The 12,401-nt window shown below is 48.9% G+C and overlaps 1 protein-coding gene across 7 annotated transcripts in view; it reads right to left on the bottom strand.

Moving 5' to 3' along the window:
- UBAP2L (ubiquitin associated protein 2 like) overlaps positions 1–12,401 on the bottom strand; it is a 29,673-nt gene that overhangs the window by 16,797 nt on the left and 475 nt on the right. For 2 of the 7 annotated variants that reach the window (XM_039702302.1, XM_039702299.1), the window contains exons 1-7: positions 8,691–8,922; positions 8,064–8,141; positions 6,919–7,029; positions 4,467–4,635; positions 4,057–4,152; positions 3,344–3,389; positions 2,936–3,045 (exon numbers count right to left, since the gene is read on the bottom strand). In XM_039702302.1, coding sequence (XP_039558236.1) covers positions 2,936–3,045; positions 3,344–3,389; positions 4,057–4,152; positions 4,467–4,635; positions 6,919–7,029; positions 8,064–8,141; positions 8,691–8,780 — 700 coding nt within the window. In that variant the 5' untranslated portion in view covers positions 8,781–8,922. The other 5 variants (XM_039702297.1, XM_039702296.1, XM_039702298.1 and 2 more) reach the window with 5 other exon arrangements.

Here is a 12,401-nt window from a genome sequence, read left to right as displayed (position 1 = left end):
TTTCAGAAAGCCCTTCAAAAAGCTGCTGGTCTTTAAGCTCCTCAAATCAAGAAAAAGAGGAAAAAATAAAATTAAGCCAACAACATGTGCAAATATGAATGTGGTGAAGGAAAAAAAAATCCCATTGTGTCTTCAAGTTTTTTAAATCCCTCCCCAAATACACTCTCTCTTCATTTTAAACTGGGAGATAAACACCCAGTTTGCTCCTCCCACAGCCCAGCAGACAGTCTGCTGCCACTCAAGGACTGGATCCAGGCTTGTCACCCTGCTCTAGGAAGGCAACACACCCAAAGGCCCCCACTCTGCACCTCAAAGGAATGTTAATCCAAACAAAGGCAAAGGGCAGCAAAATCACAATGGCAGTGCTGGAGCAGATGGCCTTGTGCTGCCTGTGGAAGTTAAAGATTAACCCAAAATGCTCCAACACAGCAGAAGCACGCCATGTACGCCTGCCTGCTTTCAGGCCCTCACATGAGGGACTCCTCAGCCTCAACTTCTCCTCCTGCCCTGACTTTCCACAGCCAAGTGGCAAGTTCTTCTGGAAGGTCCCTTAGCCTCAACTTCAAAACCTCAGGTTAGGTGGAGGAGACAAACAAGATGTTGGCCTTATTATGGACACAATGGAATTCTGCAGATGGGAGGCAAACTGAAAAATTCTGTTTGTGAGGCAAACTGCATCCCCTCACGGGTGTCTCTTGGCCTCATAAGGACAATGGTATATGAGCAGAAAATAAAGTGACCAGGAACAGAGCAGCTTTGCCATCAAGCAGCCCTGTCATCTCAAAATCCATCATCTTCAACTGCAGGGAGGTGAAGAGGAGCAGCCAGGCAGGCTGAGCATGCCAGAGCAGCCACTGGGCACTGCTCACCCAGAAACAGCCAAAAGCAGAGGCAAAGCACAGAGAGAGCTCAGGCAGAGCTGCCCTGGCAGCACTGGTGTGACCTGAGCAGGAACAGCAGGGAGGCCAGAGCAATGGCACAGGGACAAGAGCAAAACACAGCTTTGGGCATGTGAGGCACAGGGAGAATGACTGGGCTGCCTCACACTTCCTGCCCTCAGGTGGGGTACTCTGTCACCAGCACTGAGGACACAGAGCTGCTCTGGGCATCCAGAAGCAATGGCTGAAGTTAAAATGTGCATAATCCACAGGAATTGGTGTTAGCTTCTCCCAATTTACATTCAAGGTGTCAACGTTAGTAAAAGCACAGTCAGAACAAAGTCAAATATTAATTAAAATGAACAAATTAAGAGAGAGAAGAATGACATATCCACAGATATTTCAGATTTTTTTTAAAAAAAGCTATAAAGTAAAGGTATCCGGGGCAGTTAGTGCACCTGGATGTATCGTACCAGGAGCAGTGTCAAATTTTCGGGGATAATTTGACCCCTCACCCCCAATGAAATCAAGTCCTGAAACAAAAAAAAAAGAAAAGAAAGACAACCAGTGAAATTTTGACTTTAAAAAGTGTAGGTGAGTTTCATTGCCCCCATGTACACCAGTCACATTGTACCTGTGGATATTATTAATTTAAAGAGATGCCTGTGGCTACTAAATTGCAAACAAAACAACCACACACAACACAGGTGACCAGTGGTGTTGCACAATAAACTTTACAGCTGTGTTGTAGTACTAGAGCAAATCTGAGTTGTTCGTCAGAAAAATCTTCAGTTCTCCCCCTAACCACACTCCAACCCACTTCATTCCACAAAATTCCACCAAACACCAACAGAGGAAAATGAAAACCATTCAAACAGAAGCCTGTTCCCATTAGACAGAAACTTCCAGCACACAGAGCTGTGTCCACTCCCTCTGCTATTTAAAACCCCTTCTCAGCTGCCAAGAAGATGATAGCTCTGTCTGCTGGTGTTTCACAAGAACACCCTCTTTCCACAATAGCTGTTTTCTGAAGGAAAAAAAATGAACAGAACCCAAACAAAACCCACAAAAACACAAATGAAGCACCCCCACTCCCCTCCCTGACACCAACAGTATGCAGTAAAAGGTATCCCAGATAATGGGACTTAAATTCTCTCTTTCCAAAACTATCAGTTTTTCAGCAAAACCAAGAAGTATGGAAGGGGTCTAAAGCACTATTAACACAGGTGTGGATGCTTCTTATACCCAAGACATGGTATTTACTTAAATACTCAGTAATTGTGGAAAAATAGTTTGACTTTGCAGTGGTACCAGACTGCTCCATAAAAAAAGACAACAAAACCACCAATGAGCCCTGCCCTCCTCCCCCCCAAAAAAGGGTATTTACAGTCAGGGACTGTGACTGTCCCATTCTCACACTGCAAAATCTGAGTTCACTTGTGTCTAAATATTGTGCATACATGAAACAAAACCCAGAGCACCAGTTTTCCAATGCAGGAGAATGTGCAGAGGCAGTTGGGTGCTCAGAATCACCCAGCAAACATGTTTGCTTCAAACAGGGAAGGAAGCAAAATTGCTTTCAGCTTGTTTCTGTAATAAAGTCCTAGCCTCACCAAGGTTTGAGCAAGATGACCATGAAAGAAAGAATGCTCTCAGTATCAAAATGAAGAGCAATACATCTGACTCCAAGTAATTCTCTGGAGGATGCACCAAACACTTGGAGATCCTGGATCTGCTTAGCACACTACATGTTATAAAAAAAAAAAAACACTTTTCCAAGCAGTAGCATGGTTTCTACAGGAAAACAAACAGAGGTAAGTGTTTCTATGCCTCTATCAGGCAACAGCACCCCCAAGCTCACCCCAGAGCAACCATCCAGCTCCCGTTTCTAATGTGCAAAGGGTGCAAAGTACCAGGGTCATCTCTGAACCAACAACCTGTTCTTCCACCCCCGAGCCTAAGACCTGCCTAGAATGTCCTCACTGCAAGTGGATGGATGCAAAACCCACTCAATGCTCTCAAGAGAGGCCAGCAGGCACAGGTGTGAAGGCTCTTACTTGTGCCATCGTCTGGCTCAAAGCTCCCAGTGTTGTTCCACGTGTTGTTGCTATTCCCGTAGTTCTCATCCGTGCTGGCTGGCTCGGCATAGTCAGCTGGGTTGAAAGTTCTGTAAGAAACAAGAGGATGGAAATGGTCACTCTGCCAAAGTATTCCGAAAGCAATTGATTTGATTCTGACCATAATATTTATCACAAGGTAGATCTCTCAGCAGAGAGGTGCTTCAGCTACACCAGCCAGCCCAAATTTAAGTTACTGTGATGCAGCTTGGGCCTAATTAATAAAAATAAACCCCAACCCCCTGCCCCCCACAAAAAAAGAAAATGGGAACAGAAATTACTGACACAAACAGTATCATTCATGCACTGACTTTTATTTTTGCAGTGGTTTATGTCAGTGAAACTTACCCCATGCCTTGGGCAGAAAATCTTCCCCCTCGCCGTCCAGAGCCACCTGTAAACACACACACATGCACTGCTGTCCCTTGGCTCTACATCACTGGGCAAAGAAACACTTGAACAACATACAGAGTTCTGATGCTCAGAATATCAAAGTGGAGAGGATCTTCCTGGGTTGATGGGATTGCCAGCAACCTCTTTCGATGTATGGCAGTGACCTCAGCTGGCTGGCAGCATGATTAGCAATACATGAATCCAGGCTCACATGAGCCTGGCACAAACCAGAAGTACTGGACCCCAGATTCTAATTTCTGCAGTATGCGAAGCAGATTTTGGGATAAAATTAATTTCTGCCCCAAGCATTTAAAGTCCAAGCCAGTGGTGGTGCTCAGATACACATGCAAGAATGATGAGGATTGCAGGTTCTGTTGCTAACAAGCCACTGGCCATCTGCTAAAATAGTTAACCTTGAATTTTTTAACTTCCCACCTCTGTAACAAACCACTATTTTTTTTCTAACTCCATGGATGTGACACAAGAACTAGGTGCTGTTTCTAGCATCTTTAAGACGGGAAAGCAACATGTAGGCACTACAGAAAAATCAAATGCATATTTTCAGCTTGGCAATTCCTCCCATAAAAGAGGCTTTGGAACCTCATGGTGGATATACTGATGTAATTCTCCTCCTCCCACCCCCTGGGAACCTCACATCCCATGTGTACCTCGGCCTCGGCCGCGTCCCCGCCTCCCTCTTTCCGTGCCTCTTCCAGAAGATCCTCCACTCTTGCCACCATCTAGCCCATTCTCCTGGCCCCGAACTGAAAGACACAACAATGCAAAGACAAATTTTAATACTCATCCTGCTTTAGACCAGATCTCAAACCCCAAAACGCAGTGGCTGTATGGGGGAACCACATCACCACACGCTCCCTGAACTTCTGATTTAAGCTGATGCTAAATGGAGCCATCACACAAAGAATAATCTCAGCTGGGGGAGCATTGAACAGATCCACACAAGCACATGGGCGGTTTTCCTGCCAGGTGTGTCTGCCCAAAAAGCTCTACTGACAGCTGTCACACAGCACAGAGGGCTTCAGAGGGTTTTGGGGGTTACTGAAGGGCAGGTCCATACACTCTCTTCCACGGGTGGCACCTCGGCCTCGCCTCGGCAGCCCGCCACGTCGTCTGCTGAAATCCCGCTCCCGATCCCGGTTCTCTTTGCTTTCTTCACTGGGTTCCGTCTGTCCACTCTCCTTCTGTCCCGAGACACCTTTCTTCTTCCCAACCATTTCCCAGGAATGCTGAAGGTTTGTAGAGGGGAAAGAAATTAATCCCAGTTAGAAGAATGAAAGGTGCAGATATATGAAGATTTAAATATGCTACAGAGAATGTAACAGGGGTCTACTCAAAAATGGTTTCCAGATCAATTTGTTAAGGAGTCTCTCAGTCTACATATAGCACATCTTCTTTTGAGCCAAGCTTTCTTACAGTTGACTGGCAGGCAATTTGAGTTAACAGGAGATGAGTTATTCTATTTCTGTAAAGATCTACTAAAATTCTTCAATTGAGAGGGCATGACACTTCCAGAATTCAAAGCATGGATACATTTACCTGGCTTAGGAGGAAAAAAAGCCTGCCATTTCACACAGGTCACCAGGAGCTCTCAGAATAACCCAGGTAAATGTTTCATAGTGATCTGCAGTCAACATTTGGGGTAAGTTCTTTCAGCAGATGAAAAGTTATTAACAAAACCTCTGCCTTAAATATCATCTTAGATGGAGAGAAGCATCACAGAATTTAACCAACAGGTAAGTTCAGCTGCAAAATGTTAAGTCTACCTCCAGCTCATTGCCATGGGCCTGCACCCATGTATCTTCTGACAGCTGCAGTGGTTTCATATTCTTAAACTGATGCTGCACACTGTTAGAGCAATTTTAAAAAGTCTTAAGTCACTGACAATCACCTGAGAACACAACTGGCAGACAGCTGGCTTTCAATGGCAGCATTCAGAAACAGTGACAAAAAAACCCAACAACAAAGTGGCACAACCTGCCATCAAACCCAAGGTTTCCAAAGCCTTTCTCCATAGGTATCTGGCTCAGAAATAAACTTTAAAATTACAGTATTCCAAGTAAACATTTTTCAGGCAAGTGGTTTTTTTAAACCAAATTTAACCTAATGCTAAGATCATACCTGCTCCTTCAGTGTTTGAAATACAATATATTACCAGTAACTAGCTCAGCAGGTAAGCTGTCTTCAGCACCAGAGCACCCAAGCAACTACAGGTCTGTTTGTTGTCAGAAAATCCCCTTTCTGGGATTGCTGCACAAACCAGACCCAGGTCAGAAGCAGTGACCACAAGGCCACCAGCCTGGATCCAGCCCAGCATTTCCTCTGCAGGGCAGGGCCTCCTGCTGCTCACCCAATAAAGGAGGTGCTGCTACCCAGCTCTGTGTGCTGCACGCTGCCCTGGATGTTACTCTCGTGAGCAATGTGTTTCTCCAGGCAGTTAAGCTGCTGTGATAGCAGGGGTTTGTTCCCTGATTACAAAAGATTAGGAGAATACAGCTGTGGCAGAGCTGTACCTCAGCAATGCACATCATTCCCTTTTCTAAAAACATTTCCAAAAGCTACTTTATTCAGTTGTCAATGGAAAGGGCTTTCTAAAGACAAGGAGGAATGCATACATATGTTGTACAGAATTTGTCTGAAGCCAAAGCAAGCAGAGAACCAGACACTGGGGAGTAACTGCAATACACAAAATATAGTCTGAGGTGTCCAGCTCATTCACAAACCCCCAGGGCTTATCACAGGCAAAAAAATGAGCTAAGGCATAATATTCTAAAATAACATTTAGACTCTCAACTCAGAGTTGAATTTCCTTCAACCCATCCAGAGTGCCAGGAGGAGATGTGATATCAGCAGTGGTTTGGAAGGATCTCATTCCTAGGCTTTTTCTTGGACTGTAACAGTACTTGCATCTCTGCTGTCTTTGTCATAAAAGGAATGACACCCTGCATGCAGGGGAAGGTTCCTCCTAAGCAAGCACTCTTGTTCTTGGGGCTGCTCAGGCTGTTCTCAGCTTGCCTGAGACAAGCACCTGCATGAGAAACAGCAGCCAAGCCCAACTCCACAACAACAAACAGAAAAAAGGCCCTCAAAACCATGTCACAGGCAGCAGCACAGAAGCCACTCAGTGAATCACTGAGAAATTAATCTTTAGGGCCAGAGACACAAAAACCACATTGCTCTGACAGAAAGGAACCCCAGCTGACACACTCCTGCCTTTCCATACAGGTTGCTCAGCTCTGATGGGAAAAAGCAAGTTCCTTCATACTCACTAGTGTGAAAGCACAAAAGTAATAGGAAGGAAATTACTTCTGGCATTTTCTCCTCTATTCCTTCACACCTAGGGCCACTGTCACAGCCACAGAGAGCAGAGTTCAGCAGCCACACTGTGCACGTTCCTGTGGAACTCCTCAGTCATAGGGGCTCTCCTTATCTTGACATTACTGGATGCTTCACCTCCAAAGAGGCAGTTAGACTGAACCAGGCCTCACCAGATTTACAGGACCTCATCCTACCGTGTCAGGATTGCCCTCCAGCAGCACATTGATGGCTCTGTTGACATCCCCATTGCAGTCATGCAGAGCAATCACACACTCATCCTGGTTCTTGCCTGTGATGTCAATCAGCTGTAGAGAAGACAACACCATGGTCAGCATGTTCCAAACCAAGATGGCACCAAAATCTCTATGGGTCTGTCAGGAGGTGAGTTGAATCCCAAACCATAAACCTTTCAACAAAAAACTGAGGGGCTAGGGAATCTCCTCAGCCTTCTCAGAGTAACTATGTTCCTAAACAAGAAGTGCGAATTTTTGAGTTACCATTGTTCTACCATGGCCCTCCTTTCACTACAACCTCTTTTTCTCTTTTTCTGTTACCTGCAGAAACAATCTAAAAGTTCAGCACCACAGAAGTTGCTGCACTCTCATCAAGGCAATGCCAAACACAAACACAGGATGGGGGAGAATGGAGGGAGAGCAGCCCTGAGGAGAAGGACTTGGGGGTTTGAGTTAACATGACCTGGCCACGTGCACTAGGAGCCCAGAAAGCCAATGATGTTCTAGGCTCATCCACAGCAGGGGATTCTGCCCCTCTGCTCTGCTGACATCGCCCTGCAGAGCTGCCTCCAGCTCTGGGATCCCAGCACAGGGAGGACAAGGAGCTGCTGGAGGAGTCCAGGGGAAGCCACAGAGATGATCCAGGGGCTGCAGCCCTGGAGACAGGCTGGGAGAGCTGGGGGTCTTGAGAATGCAGAAGTAAAAGCTCCAGGGAGACCTCAGAGCCCCCTCCAGGGCCTAAAGAGGCTCCAAAAGAGCCGAAAAGGGACTTTGGAGTGACAGGACAGGAGAATGGTTTTCCATTGCCAGAGGGCAGGGTTATACAGGTTATTGAGAAGAAATTCTTCCCTATGAGGGTGGTGAGGCTCTGGCACTGCTGGAACAACTTGGGATAGTGGAAGGTATCACCATAGCACAGGGATGGAACTGGACACCCTTTAATGTCCCTACTGACCCAAACCATGCTGGGATACAACTTTATGAAGGCAGTCCAAGGAAATTCAGGGAGCAGCCAGGTGTCTCCCTCCCACCCTCCCAGCACTCACTGTACTCCCAATACTGATCTCAGCTTCCTGTCAGAGTTCACCTTTGTTTTCTACACTCACTTGTTTCACCTTCTCCTCAAAGTCAGCATCGTTGTGGTCCGAAATCATCTGTGCAAGTCGAATCTGTTCTGCAGTAGCCTAAAGAAATCAGAGCACATTGTCAGAGTGGTGCATTTCCAAACCATCCTCCAAAGGCCATTCTGCTACCCCAAGTTCTCTGGAAACCCTGAAAAGGAATCAGCATGGCAAAGACAAGACACAAACAAGGGTCAGAGAAGGAAAAATCCAGGGAGAAAGCAAAATGAAAAAGAAGCAAGAAGAGCAGTCTGGAAGAAAGGGATATACTGTTGAATGGCCTCATGGCACCACATGAGCAGCAGCCACCCAAACCACATCTGTTTTGGGCCAGACCTTACCACCACCACACCACCAAGACCCGCTGCAGACTGCTTCTCAGCCACTTACATTCATTAAAGCATGTGAGGAATGGACAAAAGGAAATAAAACCAAATCTCAGCAGCAGCTCCCAACTGGAGCCAGACATGGAAACCCCAGCGTCAGCAGCTACCCAATTAACCTGACTCTGGCAGCAGCACCTTGTGACACATGGGGAGCTCGTTAGGCCAGCCCAGGTGTCAGCACTGGAGCAGCCAGGTGTCAGCTGGTGTCTCTGGACACTGCCCTTACCTGTGGCCGCTGCTTGTGCTGCGTCTGGCTCTGTGTCTGTGTCTGCTCCCAGCTGCCCCGGGCTCGGGTAGTGCCCACCGATGTCATCATTTACAGTATATACAAATAACAGTATTTACAAGGTTGAACTCTGTGGTGGGGCAGGGGAGAAGAGAGAACGGATTGTTAGATACCAAAAACAAAAAGGCAACACAAAGACTGAACAATCAAAAGGGTAACACGGCCAGAATGGCTGCTGCAGGTCCCCATGCTCCCCACCACTTCCCCAAAACCCCAGTGGGCCAGGCTGCCATCACCACGTGCTCCCAACACAAAATGGCCACTTGTACTTCTTGAGGTTTCTCTCTGGATACCATGGCAGGGTGCTCCAGAAGGAATATCAGCTGCATCCAGGTGGGAGCCATCAGGCACCAGGAGCCAAAGGAAAATCACAGACTCACAGACAGGTGTGGGTTGGAAGAGACCTTGAAGCTCACCCAGTTCCACCCCCCTGCCATGGGCAGGGACACCTTCCAACAGCCCAGGTAGCACCAAGCCCCATCCAACATGGCCTTGAACACTTCCAGAGGTGGGGCAGCCTCTGGGCAAGCTGTGCCAGGGCCTCACCACCCTCACTGTAAAAAAAAAACCTCTTTCTCAGGTAATCTACTGATCCTCCTTCAGTTTGAAGCCATTCCCTGCATTTGAGGCAAAGAGTTTAACAACTTCTTGTTGGAACGTGTGTGAGTGGACAAAGATCTGCCATGCACCCAAGCTGAGGCTGTGGCCATCAAATGGAGCAGGAAGGCTTGAAAAAAGCTTCAAAAAACCATCACTTGAAGGACAGAGCATCTCAGAGCCTCAGACACATCAGCTACTTCTCCTTTCTTGCCTTTAAAGCAGAGCAGGGGAAGCAAAAATGCTCCAGCAATAAGTGTTGCTATAGGTCTGTGGAATTTTTGTTTTAAGGAAAACCTGCCCTTGCAGAAGTGCCTATTTTTGCTTATTTAAATTATCCCCTTATTTAAATTATTCCCTGGAAAAACAACATTTTTCCTAGTATTCCTGATCAAAAACATACTAAAAAAAAAAAAGTGAATAAGATGTCTGCAAGGAGTAACAGCCAGTAACACTGCTAGATAACACTGCTGGAGGCAAAAAATCCCAAGAAAAGTTTGAGTGTCCAAAGCAAGCAGAGTTTTCTAACCTCACACTGGGCCTTGGGGCAGGGGGTGTTGGAAAAGGATTAGCACTGAGGTTTTACCCTCTCTAGTGCCTTTAAGGCAAAAGGGATGTGAGAGACATCCCACAGCACTTGTCAGGATTTCTGAAGCCCTGAAATTTCAATAATCACAGAATTCACATTTTTTGTATTTCATTCCTAAGACTGCAAAGCCTTGCCCCAAAGCAGCAGGACCTGCTGCTGTGGCCCAGGCAGACACGAGGGACAGGGGAAGGAGCCACAGAGTGCAGGAGCAGGGAGCTCAGTAAGAGAACCAGTGCAGGATCTGATCTGGAACACTGCTGTCCATGAGCACAGGGAAACACACAGTGTGCCAAGGAGGGAGCAGAGAAGCAGCAGCAGAAAACAGTGCAGGAAAAGCTGGGGAATCTCCTGCTGAAGTTTGCAAATACTCAACTGGGTGAGAAATCCATCCTGAGAGCAGGGAGGCCCTAACATTGCCGCTACACCCCCCACACCAGTGCCTGGCCTTTCTCTGGAGGCAAGTTTCTGTGCAACTGCTCCTGCAGCTCCCCACAAAACCTCCAAATTCCCCCCTTCACAGCCACCCATGCCAACTTAACACCAGAGTTTTACAGCTCTAAAGTGCCAAGGTCCCTTGAGGAAACAATCCAAGCTACCAGGAGCCCCAGAGGAAAGGGGGAAGAGCACCAAGGCTGCACTTCTGCCAAGGCACAGCAGAAAAAGCCTTCTATCCCCAGCCATCCCCTCTGTGCAGGCTCCACTCCCATGGTATACATTTATTTTTGCTTTCTTCCAGTTGTAAATAATTTGTTGTATTAAACCAGCCTGGCAGCAGAACCACGGGCCCAGAGGGAAGTGATTGCACACATCCACAGAAACCCAAGCTGCAGCTCCAGCAGGCTGAGCCCAAACCTTGTGCAGCCCAGGCATTGCTCAGCAGCTGCCATGCTGCATCACTGCCACCAAGAACACCAGCTTTGTAATTTAACACACTAAGAACCCCTAAAAAAACCACCTACAGTAAAAATCTCACCAGAGCCTGACTCTGGTGAGGCTGGCAGGTGAGGAGGTGTCCCCACGGGGAAAGAGGATTTGGCTACTGGGACTAATTCCTCACTGGGGGAACTTGGGATCAGCTCAGTGGCAGCAGTGACCCACAGAACCCCAATGCCTGCACTGCCCTGCAGCTGCAAGAAAGCTTCCCAGCCCAAAGCTGCTCTCATCAAAAGCATTCCACCTCTTGTCTTGAAAGAGCAAACCTGCAGCCAGGCACCAAAGGGAGTGGTGGCCAGTCCACAGCGGAGCCTTGGCATCACCTGGAGCAGGGCTCACACCTCTGCACTCACACAGGGCTCAGGGAAAACAAAGAAGCTTCACAGTTACAGGTCACAACACCCTCTGCCAAAGTCACTGCAGCAGATGAGACATTTGCTGTCACCCCCTTTCCTTCTCAGACCTGCCTTCCCACCAGGCCTCAAGAGGAGAGTCTCGACTACACAAGGAAAGTGCGGAGTCTCCAGAAAATGAGGGGATACAAAAATGTAACAAACTGTTCATTTTATTAGAAACGTCAGAGAAGTTACAGTTTCAGAACCAGGATCTGTAGGTGCCATGGTGCCAGACCTGCTGGCTGCTGCTCACCCTGGCACATCCCAGTTTCAGTTTCCTGATGTGTTAATACAGAAAAATGGTATTCTCATTCCATTCCGACCAAGCTAATTAACATGTGCAAAAAAGCTCCAAAGCCCGAAAGTAAAGGGCCAGAGAAGGCAAAGCTTTTCCTGCAACACGGGGCAGAATGAGGACCCAAAAAAAGGGTTATCAATACGACAAGTTTTCCCCACAGCAAAGACATGGTGGCCGCAAACCGAATCATTCCACGTACGCAAAGCACGAGCTTTTTAGGGAGATACACCATCGGAGACCCCGGCTCGGGACCGCCGGGCAGCGCTTTGCTCGGGAGACTTCCGGGCCGGAGGGCGCAAGCAGAGCCCCCAACCGGGATTCAGGGACGTGGGGCAGGGCGGCACTCCGGCCCGGGGCTCCTGCAGGACCCCCGAGCCGCCGTTACCGGGGAATCTCACGTGGGCAGCGGAAAGAGCCGTGCCGCGGCCCGCGGGGCGCCACCGAGGAGCGGCGGGCCTGGCGGGCCGCAAGGAGCCCGGCGGGGCGGGAGCACGGCTCCCATTGTTACCGCCGGCAGCGGCGGGCACGGGCGGGCCCCGAGAGCGCGGCAAGGTCGGAGCCGCCCGACCCCGCGGCGCGGCGCGCGGCTCGCAACGAGGCAACGAACCGGAGCGGAGCGGGGCCGGGCGGGAGCCCCCCACGGCGGCGCCAGGCCGGGCCCGCAACGGAGAGGCGGGCGAGTCCGGGCCGCTTCCGCCCTCATGGCCGCGGCCGCCATTTCACCCCCCCACCACCACCCGCACCCGGCCCGCCCGCCCGCCTCACCTGCGGCGGCCGCGCGCTACGCCAGCCCCCGGCTACGGCCCGGCCCACTAGGCCGCGCGGGGCCCAGCGGCGGC

This window comes from Passer montanus, unplaced genomic scaffold (assembly GCF_014805655.1).
Source record: "Passer montanus isolate IOZ18808 unplaced genomic scaffold, ASM1480565v1 scaffold154, whole genome shotgun sequence".
Classification (NCBI taxonomy): domain Eukaryota; kingdom Metazoa; phylum Chordata; class Aves; order Passeriformes; family Passeridae; genus Passer; species Passer montanus.
This window is presented reverse-complemented; position numbering and strand designations above follow the sequence as displayed.